The 18,050-nt window shown below is 38.4% G+C and overlaps 1 protein-coding gene across 2 annotated transcripts in view; it reads left to right on the top strand.

The window, feature by feature from the left end:
* The window catches only part of PAPSS1 (3'-phosphoadenosine 5'-phosphosulfate synthase 1), a 106,384-nt gene that overhangs the window by 13,630 nt on the left and 74,704 nt on the right, over positions 1-18,050 (top strand). For both annotated transcript variants that reach the window (XM_003829990.5, XM_008955360.4), the window contains exons 2-3: positions 6,235-6,349; positions 13,502-13,737. In XM_003829990.5, the coding sequence (XP_003830038.3) occupies positions 6,235-6,349; positions 13,502-13,737 (351 nt within the window). The remainder of the gene's footprint in view (positions 1-6,234; positions 6,350-13,501; positions 13,738-18,050) is intronic.

The following is an 18,050-nucleotide window of genomic DNA, read 5'->3' as shown; positions in this document are numbered from 1 at the left end:
CAGTGAAACCCAGTGCAAGGCAGGCCCCCATAGCCCCAGACTCCAGGATGGTACCCATGGAATGAGCGTCCAAGCCTACCCTGGTACTAAGCAGGATTCTGCACCCCAAGGTTCCAGCTCCTCCAACCTCCACCACCAGGCCAGACCCAATTGATGCAAGTTTTAGACTTGTCTTAGGGCCAGGCTGGCCCCAGTGGCCCTGGGCTTAGAGCTACCTTTAGTACCAGGCTGGCTGTCACAGGCAGGCACCTGTGGATACAGGCTTCAAGCTGTCCCAGCTTCAGGCCCTCTCCAGGTTTCAGACCAGCTGAGAGCCAGGTTGGCCCACACAGCCCTGGGCTTCAGGTCTGCCCCAGTACAAGGCCATTCCCTGTAGCCCCACCCTCCAGGCTGGCTACTGCAACCCCATACTTAAGAGATCCAAAGTTTCAGGACCATCCCAATACATCCCAGCACTATACCAGCTCCCATTGACCCAGGCTGTAAGACCATTTCTGTGGACCCAGGTTCCAAGCCAGCACCCATATGCTGAGCATCTAGGTCAGCTCCCATGGCTTCAGGGCAGGTCCTGTGATTCTAGGTAGGCTTCAGACCAACCACTGTAGACCTAGGCCTCCACATCCGCTCCAGCACCAGCTGAGCTCTGCCTACCTGCTGACCCAGATACCAGGCCAGCCTCCCTGAGGACTCCAGCAGCAAACCTGCCTGTGCACCATGCCAGGTGGCCTCCCCAGATTGGACAGGCTGACTGGTGAAGTGCTTCCCAAATAAAGCCAGTCTACAAAGACTGGAATAAGTCCCTACCTCTTCATTGTACAGATATTGATATAAGACAACAAGAAATGTGAAAAAACAAGGAGACTTAATACTACCGAAAGTATCAAAATAACCTTCCAGTAGCTGATTCAAAAGAAATGGAGATACATGAACTGCCTGAAAAAGAATTAAAAAATAATTGTTTAAGGAAGCTCAGCAAACCTCAATAAAATAGAAATAATTCAGTGTATTCTGGAAAACAACAAATGACTAACATGAGAAATTTAACAGATTGAAATTATTTAAAAAATCAAAAATTCTAGAGCTGAAAAATTTAATGAATAAAATGAAAAATGCAATAGAGAGCATCCATAGAAGCACTGATCAAGCAAAATAATTGTACTTGAAGACAGATTTCTTCCATAGTTAGAGGAGGAAAAAGAAGAATGAAAAGTAATGGAGAAAGCTTACAGGATTTATAGGACAGCATCAAAAGTACAAAAATCGAGGTATAGGAGTTCAAGGAGAAGAGAAAGACAAAGGGTTACAAAGCTTATTTAAATAACAACAGAAAACTTTCCAAATCTGGGGAAAGGTATAAATAAGTACAGGAAGATCAAAAGTTCTAATCAGATTCAATCCAAACAAGACTACCTCAAGACATATAGTTAAACTGTCAAAAATAAAAGAGGATTCTGAAAGCAGCTAGAGAAAAGCAAATCACATACAAGGGAGTTCCAAAAATGCTAGCAGCAGACTTTTCAGCAGAAATTTTGTAGTCCAGGAGAGACTGGGTTGACATGTTCAAAGTGTTGAAGGAAAAAAACCCTGCCAACAAAGAATACTGTATTCAACAATGCTGTAATTCACAAACACAAACGTACAGACTTGCCTAGACAAAGCTAAGGGAGTTCATCACTACCAGACATGTCTTAAAAGAAACACTAAAGGGAGTTCTCCAAGCTGAAATAAAAGGATGCTAATTAGTAACATGAAAATATAAGACTCACTGGTAAAAGTAAGTCCACAGTCAAGTTCAGAATTAATATTGTAATTGTCGTGTGTCAATACTTTATATCTCCGGTATGAATGTTAAAAGACAATTAACAATAGTGACAATAATTTGTTAAGGGATGTCTTCACTGTTGAGTTCTACCAAACATTTAAAGAAAGATTAATGCTAGTCTGTATTAGTTCGTTTTCACACTGGTGTAAAGAACTCTCTAAGACCAGGTAAACTATAAAGAAAAGAGGTTTAATTGACTCACAGTTCTGCATGACTGGGGATGCCCCAGGAAACTTATAATCATGGTGGAAGGTGAAGAGGAAGCAGGGCACATCTTACATGGTGGCAGGAGAGAGAGAACAAGGGGGGAAGTGCCACACTTTTGAACTATCAAATCTTGTGAGAACTCACTATCACGAGAGCAGCATGGGAGAAAGCACCCCCATGATCCGATCACCTCCTACCATGTCGCTCCCTCCACAATGGAGATTACAGTTCGAGATGAGATTTGTGTGGGGACACATAGCCAAACCATATCACGATTTTTTCTCAAACTCTTCCAAAAAATTAAAGAGGGAATACTTCCAAATTTATTTTATGAGGCCAGCATTACCTTGATACCAAAGCCACAAAAGGACACTAGAAGAAAAGAAAATCACAGGCCAGTGTCCCTGATGAACATAGATGTGAAAATCCTGAACACATAGTAGCAAACTGAATTATATAGCACATTAAAGGATCATTCATCCTTATCAAGTGGGATTTATTTCAGGGATGCAAGGATGGTTCAACATAGGCAATTTTTTCTCTTTTTTTTTGAGGTGGAGTTTTGCTCTTGTCACCCAGGCTCGAGTGCAATGGCATGATCTTGGCTCACTGCAACCTCCGCCTCCTGGGTTCAAGCAATTCTCCTGCCTCAGCCTTCTGAGAAGCTGGGACTACAGGTGCACGCCACCATTCCCGGCTAATTTTTGTATTTTTAGTAGAGATGGGGTTTCTCCACATTGGCCTGGCTGGTCTCAAACCCCTGACCTCAGGTGATCCGCCTGCCTCGGCCTCTGAAGTGCTGGGATTAGTGGTGTGAGCTACCATGCCCAGCTAACATATGCAAATTAATAAAGGTGTTGCACCACACTAACAGAATGTAGGGCAAAAAACCTATGATCATCTCAATAGATGCAGAAAAATTATTTGAAAGAGTTCATTAACCTTTTATGATAAAAACTCTCAACAAATTAGGAAAAGAAGGAATGTACTTCAACGCAATAAGGGCTACATATTTCAAGCCCACAACTGACATCATACTCAATGGTAAAACAGGAAAAGTTGAAAGCTTTCCCTCTAAGATCAGGAGCACAACAAGGGTGCCCACTCTTACCACTTCTATTCAGCATAGTACTGGAGGTCCTAGACAGAGCACTTAGACGAGAAATAAATAAAAGGCATCCAAATTGGAAAAGTAGAAGTTAAATTGTTCCTGTTTGCAGATGACATGGTTTTAAATAATATGGAAAACCCTAAAGATTTCACCAAAAGACTGTTAGAATAAATAAATTTAGTAAAGTTGCAGAATACAAACTCAACATTAGAAAACTAGTAGTGCTTTTATATTCTAACATTGAAGTACCTGTAAAAGAAATAAGAAAACAATCTCATTTATAGTTGCTACCAGAAAAATAAAATACTTGGGAATACATTTAACCAAGGAAGTAAGAGACCTGTATACTGAAAACTGTGAAACATTGATGAAAAAAATTGAAGACAGAAATAAAAGGAAACATTATATGTATTCATGGATTGAAAGAATTAATATTGTTAAAATGTCCATACTACTTAAAGTGATCTACAGATTCAATGCAATCCCTATAAAAATTCCAAGGATTCTTCGCAGAAATAGAAAAAGCAGTTCTAAAATTTGTATGGAACCACAAAAGACCCCAGATAACCAAAGCAATCTTGAGCAAAGATAACAAAGCGGGAGGTATTAACATTACTTGACTTTAAAACACACTCTGAAGCTATAGTAATCAAAACAGCATGATACAGAAACAAACATATAAACCATAGAACAGAGCAGAAAGCCCAGATATAAATACGTGCATTTATATTTAATTGATTTTTGACAAAGTTGCCAATAATACATGATGGGGAGAGGACAGTCTTCAAAAAATGGTGTTGGGAAAACTGGATATCTGTGTGAAGAAGAATGAAGTTAGGCCCTTATCTCACCTCATATAAAAAAAACTCAAAGTGAATTAAAGATTTACATGTAAGATCAGAAAGTCTAAAACTGCTAGAGGAAAGTAGGGAAAAAGTTTTATGACACTAGTTTAGGCAGTGATTTTTTTTTTTTTTTTTGGATATGACTCCAAAAGTACAGGCAACAAACATGAAAATAGACAAATGGGAGTACATCAAATAAAAATTGTCTCCACAGCAAAGGATGCAATCAACAGAGTGAAGAGACAACCTACAGAATGGGAGAATATATTTGCAAACCATACATCTGATAAGGGGTTAATATCCAAAATAGGAAGCCAAACAACTCAATGGCAAGAAAACAATGCAATTAAAAAATGGGCAAAGGATCTGAATAGACATTCCTAAAAGGAAGATAGACAAATAGCCAACAGGTATATGAAAAAAGGCTCAACTTTTCTAATCATCAGGGAAATGCAATTAAAACCACAATGAGCTATCACCTCACACCTGTTAGAATGGCTGTTATAAAAAAGACAAAAGTGTTGGTGAGGATGTGAGAAAAGAAAATCCTAGTATGCTATTGTGGGAATATTAGTATAGCCATTATGGAAATCAATATGGAGGTTCCTCAGAAAATTAGAAGTAGAACTACCATATGATCCAGCAATCCCACTACTAGGTGTATAATGAAAGGATGTGAAATCAGTATGTAGAGTAGATATTGGCATTCTCATGTTAATTGTAAATTACAGCACTATTTACCATAGTCAAGATATGGAATCAGCTTAAGTGTTGATCAATTGATAAATGGATTAAAAAAAAAGTGGTATTTTACACAGTGGAATACTATTCAGTCTTAAAAATTACACAAATCCTTTTGTTTGTTACCACATGGATGATAAAATGTTAAGTGAAATAAGCCAGGCACAGAAAGAGAAATACCATATGATCTCACTTACATGTGGAATCTAAAAAAGTTGCACCTGTAGAAGTAGAGAGTGAATGGTGTTTATCAGGGACTGCGAGGTTTGGGGTTGAGTGGGGGTCGAGGAGGATGGTTGGAGGAGATGTTGGTCAAAGGGTACAAAATTTTATTTAGATACAAGGATTAAGTTCAAAAGATGTATAACATGGTGATGATAATAACAATGTATTTCTGAAAATGCTGCTGTGGACATATGTATGTACAAGTTTTATGTGATCATATGTTTTCATTTCTTGTGAGTATAATGTAGGCATGGGATTGTTTGGTCATATGATAACTCTGTATTGAACATTTTGAGGGGCTGCTGTTTTCCAAAATGACTGTACTATTTTCGCAACAACAAATATATGAGGATTCCAATATTTCCATATCCTCCCCAGTACTTGTTATTATCTGTCTTTATTACAGCTATCCTAGTGGGTGCAAAGTGATACCTTATTGTAGTTTTGATTTGCATTTTCCTGGTGGCTAATGATGTTGAATATTATTTAAATAATGTGTCTTATTGACCATTTGTATGTTTTCTTTGGAGGAAAGCCTGTTCAGATACTTTGAGGCCTAAGTAATTTTATGCTTTTTTTTTTTTTTTTTTTGAAGCAGCTTTGGGTGAACATGATGTTATAACCAGTACATTCCACTTTTTTCATTTCAGAAGTAGCTATCTCATGATACCCATAGGCATCTCTTTCACACTTTCTTTGGGAGTCTACTCAAATGTCACCTTCTTAGCATTTCTTGATTATCCTCTCTAAAGAGGCACTCTGTTTCCTTTTTTACCCTATGTTATTTTTCTACAGTGCACTTATCACTCTCTGATGTTGTAGTTAAGTTTTATTGGTTTACATTGTTCCCCAGTGGGATGTAAGCTAATTGAGGGTAGTGACCTTGTTTTGCTCACTTGGCATACTAGTAGGGCCTCAGTAGATACTACCTGAATGGATGAACGAATAAATGAATGTGTGAAAGGACTAGGCTCTGGAGTCTGCCACTCACTAGTTTTGGGATCTCTGGCAAGTTATTTACCATTTTTCAGATTTAAAATCTTCATCTGTAAAACCTTAGTAGTAAGAGTACCTATGTCATTGGGTTGCTGTGAGGATTCAATCAGTTGGCATGTGGAAAGCAGTAAACACCATGCCAGTACTCTTAAGGAAAAAAAAAGAACTGTTTTATCTTTTTCTTTGCTTTTGGCATGTTACATAGACTTTTGTGTGTTTGCAAGGAATATGTGTTTGCCTTTTAAAGGACTCATGTAAACTAGAATTTTTTTTTCTTTTTTTTCTAGGGAATGCAGAGAGCAACCAATGTCACCTACCAAGCCCATCATGTCAGCAGGAACAAGAGAGGTCAGGTGGTGGGGACCAGAGGTGGCTTTCGTGGTTGCACAGTTTGGCTAACAGGTATGTTCGAGAGAGAAAGCAGTTTATTTTAAAAGCAGTGCATATAGGTAACCTTGGACTAGGCGTAAGCATATTTAAATTTTGAGCTCTGTTCTTGTATTTGGAGCATCACGACATATAACTGACATAGTTGCTTAATAATATTTCTTGTTTTTTTTTTGTTCTTTTATAGGATTGCTGTTAAATAAAGGTAAAAACCACAATGAACCTTAAAACTACTTTTTCATAGATAGCACATTAAATTCTACACACTTCTGAGTGCAAATAAGATCTGGATTCTGCTCTGAGAAGCTAACAGTGAAAACCATACGTCTTAGTCTATTTTATGCTGTTATAACAGAATACCAGAGACTGGGTAATTTATATGAATAGAAATTTATTTCTCATAGTTCTGGAGGCTGGAAAGTCCAAGATTGAGGGACTAGCATCTTCTTGCTATGTTTGTAATACGGCAGAAGGCATCACATGCTGAGAAAGAGCAAAAGATTGAACTCACAGCCTCAATCCCTTTTATAGATGGATTATTCCATTAATGAGGGTGGATCATGACTTAAACACCTCCGTTAGACTGCATCATTCAACACTGTTGCATTGAGGATTAAGTTTCCAACACATGAACTTTGAGAGACACATTCAAACCATAGCATGGTACAACCAGAAAGAATGAGTGGCAAGAATTTTCACAAAGTGAATTTCTATTATTCAGCTTTTGCTATGGCCTTTGATTGTTTCCCTAGAGTCTTGTCTTTTGGCTTAGTCATAGCAGGCTGGTGAGTGACTGAATTGATACAGATTTTGAAGTAGCTTTAAAAACGATGGATGCTTTCACTTCTATGAATTATATTTAAAATTTTGATACATTTTGCCACATTGCCCACTAAAATTTTATCCCACTTTACTCTCCTACCAGCAGTATGGGAGGGTGTTTATTTCCCAGTGTCTTTGTCAACAGTGGTTGTTACCAGTTCTTAAAAATTTGTGCTGATTGGCAAAAAAGTTACTCTTTTGTTTTTTTAATCATGTTTCATTTTTAGACAGGTCTGTTTGTTTTTGTACGAAAGAAGATACACTCTCACATTCTTCCCATTTCCTCATTCTTAATTCCAGACAGTTAAATTGTTACATTTTTATTGCCCAGGTTTATAGCACTTAATGGGTCAATAGTTGGTAGCTTACCATCAGTTATTTTACTATGACATGTTCACTCATGAGCTCTTTATTTGAATGGTCTTTAATTGTCTGTATATCATTGTTAAATAATTTTTGCAAGATGGCCTTCCATTAGGTTCTGAACTCCTGGAGGTTTTATGTTTGAGAATGACTACCTTTTATGCCAACTTGGCTGGGTAAAATATATATTTGGTTCATACTTTCTTGGTCTTGGAATTTTAAATATAGTACTCTATTGTCTTCTGGCATTAAATGTTTTGAATAAGTGTGAGCCTAATCAGCTTTTTCTTTTTAGGAGCGTTCCTTTTTTCATCTGGATGACTAAGGAATTACTTATTTCCCTGTAAAAATACAGGGAAATAGAGGCTTTTGTCTTTCTCAGTTAGGTCCTTATCTGCAGTTGATTTTTGTGTATAGTGTGAGGGACAGATCCATTTTTGTTTTTTTCCATGTGGATAATCACTTATCCCAACAACATAGATTTATGAGGGTGTCTTTTTTCTCTGATCTGCAGTGTCTGCTTTGTTTTATATCAGGTCTCCACTTATGTGTGGGCCCTCTGCTCTGTCCCACTGATATATTTGTCTGTTCCTCTGTTAATGCCACATTTCTTAGTTACTGTATTTTTATAAATCTTGAAGGACAGTGGAGTAAGTCCTCTTACCTTGTTCTTCATCAGCAATGTTGACTTTTCTTTTTCATTGTGACTTCCTTTTTCATTGTGACTTCCTTTTTTTTTTGGCTCTTAGTGTTGTCTAAATCTTGTAATAGATTTAACCAATTCCCCTGAACTCTGTTGTTATTTAGTTTGGGATTGCATTGTATCTAAGATTAATTTTGGGGGAAAATTGATCTTTAGAATATTGGGTACTCTTTTTCTTGAACGTGGTATTTTCCATTTATTTCATCACTAATGATGCTTACAAATAAAGCTTATCTGATTTTTTGGTACTTGCTCTGTGGTCTAGTATGTAATAAGTTTTCAGTTATCACCTTGCCCCCACCCTATGCCTTCCTCAATTGGGACGGGATGGCTAGAGTTGGCTGGAGCTGGTATTTCCCTTCCCCCAGGTCAGTTAGGTTCCAATAAAACCTCAGCAGGTTAGGCTTTGGTTAAATAGTTTCTCCTGAGTTCAGTCCTTGTTAAAAAAAAATCTGGTGCTCTGGTGTATTTCAGAATGGAAGCACTTGGGGATTTTTCTCCAATATTTACTGTGAGAACCTGATTGAGCTCCTGGAGGTGAAACTCACAATGTTGTGGGGCCCTCCCTATAACGAGGTTCCTTTGAAATTTTTAACTCTCGGACTTGTCCACACTGAGCCTTAATTAATTCATCAATTACAGTTTAGGTTTTTCTGTGTGACACTGGTTCCCACAGTACTTTTCCCCACAGTGAGTCTCTGCTCCAGTCAATAGTTACTCCCTGCATTTGCCTGTCTCCCCATTCATGGGGTCAGTGGTTTGCCCCCTGTCCTCCCCTCACGGATCCAAGAAGAGTTATTCTGTTCAGGTTTTTACTTGTTCGGATGTAGTGGTGACTTTCAAGCTCCTCCCATGTGGACCTGGAAAACTTGTAGTTTTCATAAACGTGTATTTGAAAAGAATATGTATTCACCTGATGTGTGCAGTATTCTGTATAATAGATTAAGCTTGTCAGTTGTGGTGTCAAATCTTCTGTAGCCTTCATATATATGTTTTTTGATAATGATGTTGGACATGGAAGTCAAGATTTGTTTTTTTCTTGCAATTCAGATGCTTAACCTGGATCTGCCCAAGCTATTGAGTGATTTTTGTATGCTGTTTTGCTAGACATGTTTCAGTTTTTATCAGATTTTATTTTAGGGAAATTTTGTTGTTTTGTGTTTCTACATTGGTTGGTGTATTAACTTCCCAGGGCAGCCATAACAAATTAACCACAAAATAGGTGGAAGAAATTTATTCTCCCACAGTTCTCGAGGCTAGAAGTTTGAAATTAAGTTTGTGGTGAGGTTGGTTCCTCCTGTAAGTGCTGAGGGAGAATCTCTTCTGTTTCCGCCTTGGCTTCTGCTGGTGGCTGGCAGTCCTTGGTGTGTGGACGGATCACTCCAATCTCTTTTTGTCTTATAGCCTTGTAAGAACACCAGCTGTTGGATCACCCTAATCCAGTATGACCTCCTCTTAATTTGATTGTGTTTGTAAAGACTCTATTTCCAGATAAGGTCACCTTCTGAGGTTCTGGGTGGACATGAATATTTGGGGAACACTATTCAACCCAGTAGAGCTGGTTTCTATTCTTCAGGTATACCAGTTATCCATATCTTAGATTTGGATTGCTTATCTTGTATTATCAGTTTCCTCTGACTGCTCTGTTGACTATAATTATCTAAATGAAACTGTTTATATCAGTAATTCAGTTTTCAACAGTGCTTATTTGTTTCAAATTAAATATGCACTTAAAACATATAAATACACATGTATGTATGAACAGACACTTTTATTATAATTTAGGTTGTTTTTGTTGTGTAAAAGTTTAGAGTTTCAAACTTTTTTTTCCTGATACTTGATGCTCAATTGGTGGTTAAAAACAACAATTCAAAAGAAATAAAGAACAGCCTTTTTCACCCTAGCCACCATCCCTTTGTTCCACGTACTGTTACTGTGTAACAATTTGCCTAAAACCCAGTGTTGTGAAACAATTGCCATTTAACTTTGCTTACCATTTTGAAGGTAAGGGATTTAAAGGGGCTCATATAGGCAGCTATGCTTAGGGCTTGCTTGGTTGTTGTCATGCTGGCCTGGGCCACAGTCATCTGAAGTTTCAGCTGGGCTGGATGTCCAAGATGACTTACTCAGATGCTGCTGGTTGTCAGCTGTGAGCTTAGCGGGCTGAGAGTGGCTGGTACACCTGCTTGGGATCACGTTAGCATGGTGGTCTCAAGGGATTTAGTCGCTGGCTTCTCCCAAATTAAGTGACCAAAGAAAAGCTGCATAGCATTTTGTGACCTAGCCTTGGTAGTCACACATCATCGTGTCACTATTTCACTACATTCTTTTGGCTGCAGGTAAGTCCTAAGGCCAGCCCACATTTTAGGGCAGGGAATTAGTACCTCTTGATGTGACAGTAGTAAAGTCACATTGTAGACACTTGTAGGTTGGGATATTCAGTTGCAGCCATCTTTGGAAAATGCAGCTGGCTACAGTCATTAATATCGGTTTTTAATGTATAAAGCAACCGACACTGTATCGATGCTCTCAACATATCCTCCTCTTCTTTTTTTTTTAAAATTTTTCTTTAAGGTCTGGGATACATGTGTAGAACGTGCAGTTTGTTACATGCTTGTGGCATGGTGGTTTGCTGCACCTGTTAACCCATCATCTGGGTTTTAAGCCCTACATGCATTAGCTATTTATCCCGATGCTTTCCCTCCCCTACCTACCCCCAGTGGGAGGCTTCCACCTCCCCACCGATAGGCCCTAGTGTATGTTGTTCCCCTCCATGTCCATGTGTTCAGCTCCCGCTTATGAGAGAGAACATGCAGTGTTTGGTGTTCTGTTCCTGTGTTAGTTTGCTGAGGATGATGGCTTCCAGCTCCGTCCATGTCCCTGCAGACGACATGATCTCATTCCTTTTTATGGCTGCATAGTATTCCATGGTGTATATGTACCACATTTTCTTTATCCAGGCTATCATTGATGGGCATTTGGGTTGGTTTCATGTTTTTGCTATTGTAAATAGTGCTGCAATAAACATACATGTGCATGTATCTTTATAGTAGAATGATTTATATTCCTTTGGGTATATACCCAATAATGGGATTGCTGGGTCAAATGGTATTTTCTGGTACTAGGTCCTTGAGGAATCACCACACTGTCTTCCACAATGGTTGAACTAATTTACATTTCCTACCAACAGTTTAAAAGCGTTCCTATTTCTCCATAGCCTCTCCAGCATCTGTTGTTTCTTGACTTTTTAGTAATAGCCATTCTGACTGGCATGAGATGATATCTCATTGTGGTTTTGATTTGCATTTCTCTAATGATCAGTGATGTTGAGCTTTTTTTCATGTTTGTTGGCCACCTAAGTGTCTTCTTTTGAGAAGTGTCTGTTCATATCCTTTGCCCACTTTTTGATGGGGTTGTTTATTTCTTGTGTATTAAGTTCCTTGTAGATTCTGGATATTAGACCTTTGTCAGATGGGTAGATTGCAAAAATTTTCTCCACATATGCAAATCAGTAAATGTAATCCATCACATAAACAGAACCAATAACAAAAACCACATGATTATCTCAATAGACACAGGAAGGGCCTTTGATAAAATTCAACATCTATGTTAAAAACTCTCAATAAACTAGGTATTGATGGAACATATCTCAAAATAATAAGAGCTATTCATGACAAACCCATAGCCAATATCATACTGAATGGACAAAAGCCGGAAGCATTCCCTTTGAAAACCGGCACAAGACAAGGATGCCCTCTCTCACCACTCCTAGTCAACATAATATTGGAAGTTCTGGCCAGGGCGATCAGGCAAGAAAAAGAAATAAAGGGTATTCAAATAGAAAGAAAGGAAGTCAAATTGTCCCTGTTTGCAGATAACATGATTCTATGTTTAGAAAGCCCCATAGTCTCAGCCCCAAAACTCCTTAAGCTGATAAATAATTTCAGCAAAGTCTCAGGATACACAATCAATGTGCAAAAATCAAGCATTCTTCTACACCAACAATAGAAAAGCAGAGAGCCAAATCATGAATAAACTCCCATTCACAATTGCTACAAAGAGAGTAAAATACCTGGGAATACAACTTGCAAGGGACGTGAAGGACCTCTTCAACGAGAACTACAAACCACTGCTGAAGGAAATAATAGAGGACACAAACAAATGGAAAAACATTCCAGCCTCATGGATAGTAAGAATCAGTATCGTGAAAATGGCCATACTGCCCAAAGTAATCTATGTATTCATTGCTATTCCCATCAGACTACCATTTGATATTCTTACAGAATTAGAAAAAAACTGCTTTAAATTTCATATGGAACCAAAAAAAAGCCCTCTCTTCTATTTTTTTTTTATTCCAGTTAGCCTTCTGTACTACCATGAATTCTTTCAAGAGCAGTGGTACATTAGACTTCAGTATTTTCTCTCTTGCTTTAGAACTATCTTGGTTATGACACTCGCCAAGTTGGCAAGTAATAGTGCATAAATGTACTCTTTCCTTCTCTTTGTTTACTGCGTAAATACTGTTGGTATAGGAAGGTGAGTTGAAATGAGGGTGTTCTATTAAGATTAATTATATTACAAATTGGACTCCGAGATAATTGTATCAAGGTGGTTTGTGAGTGCTGATGATCTAGGAAAATGGAGGTACCTTTGTAACATTTCTTACTTTTGTCCTTTCTTTTTCTTCCCTCACCAGAAATAATTTGGGCATATGACTTTGTTTTAAAATTTGGCATGCAGCTTTAGAAAAGTGGTAACGAGAGGACAAAGTCAATTCCCAACCATGTCTGCTAATAAAATTAGTTAAGCCTTTCTGAAGTTTATCAGTGATTTCTGATACCTTTGCTCATAGATATTTCATTAAAACAAACACTTATTATGTTTAAACTGTAGGTGTTTTCCTAGGCAAGAGGTAAATCTTAAAGAGAAATATTAGATAAGAACATTACTGAGAGATTGCTTTGCATAATGAATTGCAATTTTTTATATCTCTTGAGGCCAGGAGTTTGAGACCAGCTGGAGCAACATATTGAGAATTCTGTCTCTACAAATAATAAAATAAGTTGGATGCGGTGGCATGTGCCTGTTGTCCTAGCTATTTGGAAGGCTGAGGCATGATCTCTTGAGTCCAGGAGTTTGAGGCTGCAGTGAGCTATGCAGCCTCTGCACTCCAGCCTGGGTGGCAGAGCAAGACCCTGTTTCTGGGGAAAAAAAAGTATTACTACATAGTTATCCTTCTAACTTTACACATGGAATCTGTTTGGACTGTTTAATTTTAGGCTTGTCTGGAGCGGGAAAGACTACTGTGAGCATGGCCTTGGAGGAGTACCTGGTTTGTCATGGTATTCCATGCTACACTCTGGATGGTGACAATATTCGTCAAGGTCTCAATAAAAATCTTGGCTTTAGTCCTGAAGACAGAGAAGAGAATGTTCGACGCATCGCAGAAGTTGCTAAACTGTTTGCAGATGCTGGCTTAGTGTGCATCACAAGTTTCATATCACCTTACACTCAGGTATGTGGTTTTTGTGCCATTGCCTTTCTGCTTACATTTATTGAGAATATGGTATCAGGCAAAGCACATACTTTAAACATTGATATGTGCTTTGAGGCTAACTCTACTCCCCAGCTACCATCTCTTTGTTCCTATAACATAGGATTAAAATAACCTAAAACATTTCTATGCTGTGACTTTCTAAGTAAATCTGGTTTTGATAAAACCTGCTTTTAAAAAAGCCATGAAGTATAACACAGTCATTGAATTTAAGCCAATGGCCAAATTATTTCAAGCTCAACTTTTCAACTTAATAAACCTATAGTGAATACCTGACAGATGTCAAATTCCGGAGAAAATCTAACTTTCTTAACATGTGTCCTACCATGGCTTCTTTGCTCAGAATTCGTTGTTCTTAGCTTGCATCATAGTTCCTCTTATTTTAGAGACTGCAGCAACAACAAACCATGTTTGTGTATTTCTCTGAAAAAATCATTTCTTATCTCAGGATTTTTGTTTCCTCCCTGCCTGGAAAGCACTCTTCTCCCTCCTGTTCCTGTTTTCAGTGTCAGCTGACTTCTAGTTATAGATGGAGACTTAGGTTAGGTACCTTAACACATTATTTTATTTTCTTCAACTTTTATTTTAAGTTCAGGACTACATGTGCAGGTTTGTTAAATTGGTAAACGTGTGCCATGGTGATTTGCTACACAGATCATCCCATCACCTAGGTATTAAGCCCAGCATCCATTAGCTATTCTTCCTGATGTTCTCCCTCCCCAACCACAACAGTCATCAGTGTGTGTTGTTTCCCCCCGTGTGTCCGTGTGTTCTCATTATTCAGCTCCCACTTCTAAGTGAGAACATATAGTGTTTGATTTTCTGTTTCTGTTAGTTTGCTGAGGATAGTGGCTTCCAACTCCATCCATGTCCCTGCAAAGGACATGATATCATTCCTTTTTTAGCTACATAGTATTCCATGATATATATGTATATATACACACCATGTTTTCTTTATCCAGTCTATTGTTGATGGGCATTTAGGTTGATTCTATGTCTTTGCTACTGTGAATAGTGTTGCAGTGAACATACTCATGCATGTATCTTTGTAATAGAGTGACTTATACTCATTTGGGTATATACTCAGTACTGGGATTGCTGGGTCAAATGGTATTTCTGCCTCAAGATCTTTGAGGATTCACTGCACTGTCTTCCACAATGGTTGAACTAACTTACATTCTCACCTACAATGTAAAAACATTTCTTTTTCTCCACGAGCTCACCAGCATCTGTTGTTTCTTGATTTTCTAATAACAGCCATTCTGACGAGTGTGAGATGGTATCTCATTGTGGTTTTCGTTTGCATTTATCTAATGATCAGTGATGTTGAGCTTTTTTTCATGTTTGTTGGCTGCATGTATGTCTTCTTAAGAGAAGTGTCTGTTCATACCCTTTGCCCACTTTTTAATGTTTTTTTTCTTGTAAATTTGCGTAAGTTCCTTGTTGATCCCATTCTGTAGGTTGTCTGTTCACTGTGATGATAGTTTCTTTTTCTGTGCAGAAGCTCTTTAGTTTAATTAGATCCCATTTGTCAAGTTTTGCTTTTATTGCAATTACTTTTGATGTTTTTGTCATGAAATCTTTTGCCTGTGCCTGTGTCCTGAATGGTATTACCTAGATTTTCGTCTAGGGTTTTTATAGTTTTGAGTTTCACATTTAAGCCTTTAATCCATCTTGAGTTAATTTTTGCCTATGGTGTAAGGAAGGAGTCCAGTTTCAATTTTCTGCATATGGCAAGCCAGTTCTCCTAGCACCATTTATTAAATAGGGAATCCTTTCCCGCTGCTTGTTTTTGTCAGGTTTGTCAAAGATAAGATGGTTGCAGGTATGCATATGTTGTTTTTAAAAACTCAATTCATTGACTGTTGATATTGATAGTAGCTGTAGTGGTAATAATATTAACATTTATTGAACACTTAACTGTGTTCTGGTAACTGCTAGAGTGCTTTTATGTGAATTAACTCAAGTAATTCTTGTCTCCTAGTGGGGACACAAGGAAACAAAGGTGTGCATTGCCCAAGGTCACACACTATACTTGTAGAAGAGCACAGGTTTGCATCCAGACAGTGCGTCTCCTGGGCTTAGATGCTATGCTGCCTCCAAACCCCACTGGCTCCTTGACAGCTGGGACCGTGTCTTATTTGCCTTTGTAATCTTGATGCCAAGCCCGGCTCTTGGACCATATTATATAATTAGTGTTTGTTGAACAATAGCATACTCCCTTGGGAAGCCCTGATATCAGTGAATAAGCGAGTTAGTATAGAGGTGAGAGGCAGGGTCTTTGGAGTTGGAAACAAAGGGGCTGAAATCTCAGCTCTGCCAGTTATTGCTGCTGTGGCCTTGTCCAGCACACTTAACCTCCTGCAGTTCAAGTAATGCCTACAACATAGGGTTGCTCTGAAGATTACGTAAGTCATGTATTTAAAGCCTCAGCACAGTGCCTGGCATGTAATAACTATTCAATAAATGGAATAAATTATATTAGCACAATTCTAGTACTGTATCATAAATTTTGATGGTTACTTGGACTTTTCTTTTTTTTTTTTTAAACAAGATTTGACCTGTAAGAATTATGGATAAGTGTTAGATTGAGTATTATTTACACAGGTTCACTTAATTGAACCATGGCAGGAGTACTAAAACATTCTGTAAAAACCATTTCTTGAAACCCTTGGGTCATTGCCAATATATCAGTTTAAAGTGTATAAATAATAGGAGCATAATAAGAGTTAGAGTTCCTGAATCCTTGGATATACACAATTTTCATAAAAATATGATATTGGCATTCTTATACCTTCTGGTGGGAATCTTGCAGCTCTCGGAAAAGGGGGAGGTCTATAATACCTGTTATGGAGAGCTATCAGCCGACACCTGGGTATCTAAGAGTATGTGCTGATCTGCTTTGTGGCCCCCTTGTTTGTATAGTGTGGAGCAAAATCTTCGTTGACCTCATCTATAAAAGCACTGTAATGAGGTTTGGACTATGTTTAGGGCATCTGAAAATCCATGAAAATATTTGGATTGAAACATGCAATACAGGACATGTGTATTTTTCTGTATAGTCATGATTATATTTGTTCATTCAAGAGAAGTTTATTGGGAATTTCCATGTCAACCACTGAACTGGGCATATTGGTTCTGAAAATTAACCTGATACTTCCTATTCTGAAGGAGTTGGTAGTCTGGTGGGAATGCAGAGATGTGAAGAGTTACAATATCTTGAGGCAAGTGATGAAGTACATATATACGAAAGGTGTTATGGGAGATTCACAGAGGAGCTGCTGCTTGAAATGAGTCATGAAGGATGAATCAGAGTATACTAGTTAGACCAGAGGGAGAAAACTGTTTCAGACAGAGGAGACAGTACAGTATGCTCAATGGAATGTGAGACAGTTTGTTTTTTTGGGGAACTGTAGGTAGGTTGGTGTGACTGATATGAAGGATGATTGTGAGGGGAGATGGAGCTGATCAGTTTGCAGAGGCTAGGTGGTGACTTCTGCACTGCTCAGAAAGGATTTTGCCCCAAAAGGAGTTAATAGTTTGAGATTATAACAGAGATTGGTATCATTGGGTTTGCATTTGAGTGAGGTCATCCTTGAAGCCTGGATTGAGACTGGTCTGGAGGTAGGAGACTAGCCAGGAGGCTTGCCGTAGCACCAGCTCCTTCAGGGAAGAGGATGTGAACTCAAGCAGCAGCAATGGGACTAGTAAAGATGGGGGCATATTTAAGGGCTCTTGAGGCTCTTGAGCATCAGTAAGACCTGGTGCCTGCTTGATTGCTGATTTTATGGGACAGCAGAATGAAGCATGGTGCTTTCTGAATAAAGGTTGGTATGATTGAGTTATGAAGTACAGGATAGGAGGGGAGGACATGCGTATTTCATTTTTGGTGGGTTATGTTTGAAGTGCTAGTGGAGTTAGTCTAAGTGGAGATTACCACTGGGCCATCTAGGAAATTGGTTTTAGAGTTTAGGAAAGTTGTATGGGATTGAGATCTAGATTTAGGAATCATTAACTTTATTAGTTGAAACCTAGATGAGGACGATTAGATACAGAAGAGTAATAAGATGAGAGACAGGGATAGAAACTCGTTGACACTTTCCTTTAAAAGGATAGTTAGAATAGTAAGATCATAGCTTAATTGCTATTCCAGACACTAAACTTGTAAAGCTGATGAGATGATTTTAATATACTGGAAAAAGATCTATGATCATATATAGTGAGTATTCTGAGAACCCTGAGAAAGCAAGGGGCCTCATCAGCCTGAGCATGCA

The sequence above is a fragment of the Pan paniscus genome, chromosome 3 (assembly GCF_029289425.2).
Source record: "Pan paniscus chromosome 3, NHGRI_mPanPan1-v2.0_pri, whole genome shotgun sequence".
Taxonomy (NCBI): domain Eukaryota; kingdom Metazoa; phylum Chordata; class Mammalia; order Primates; family Hominidae; genus Pan; species Pan paniscus.
Note: the sequence above shows the minus strand (reverse complement) of the source record. Positions and strands in the feature narration are given on the sequence as shown.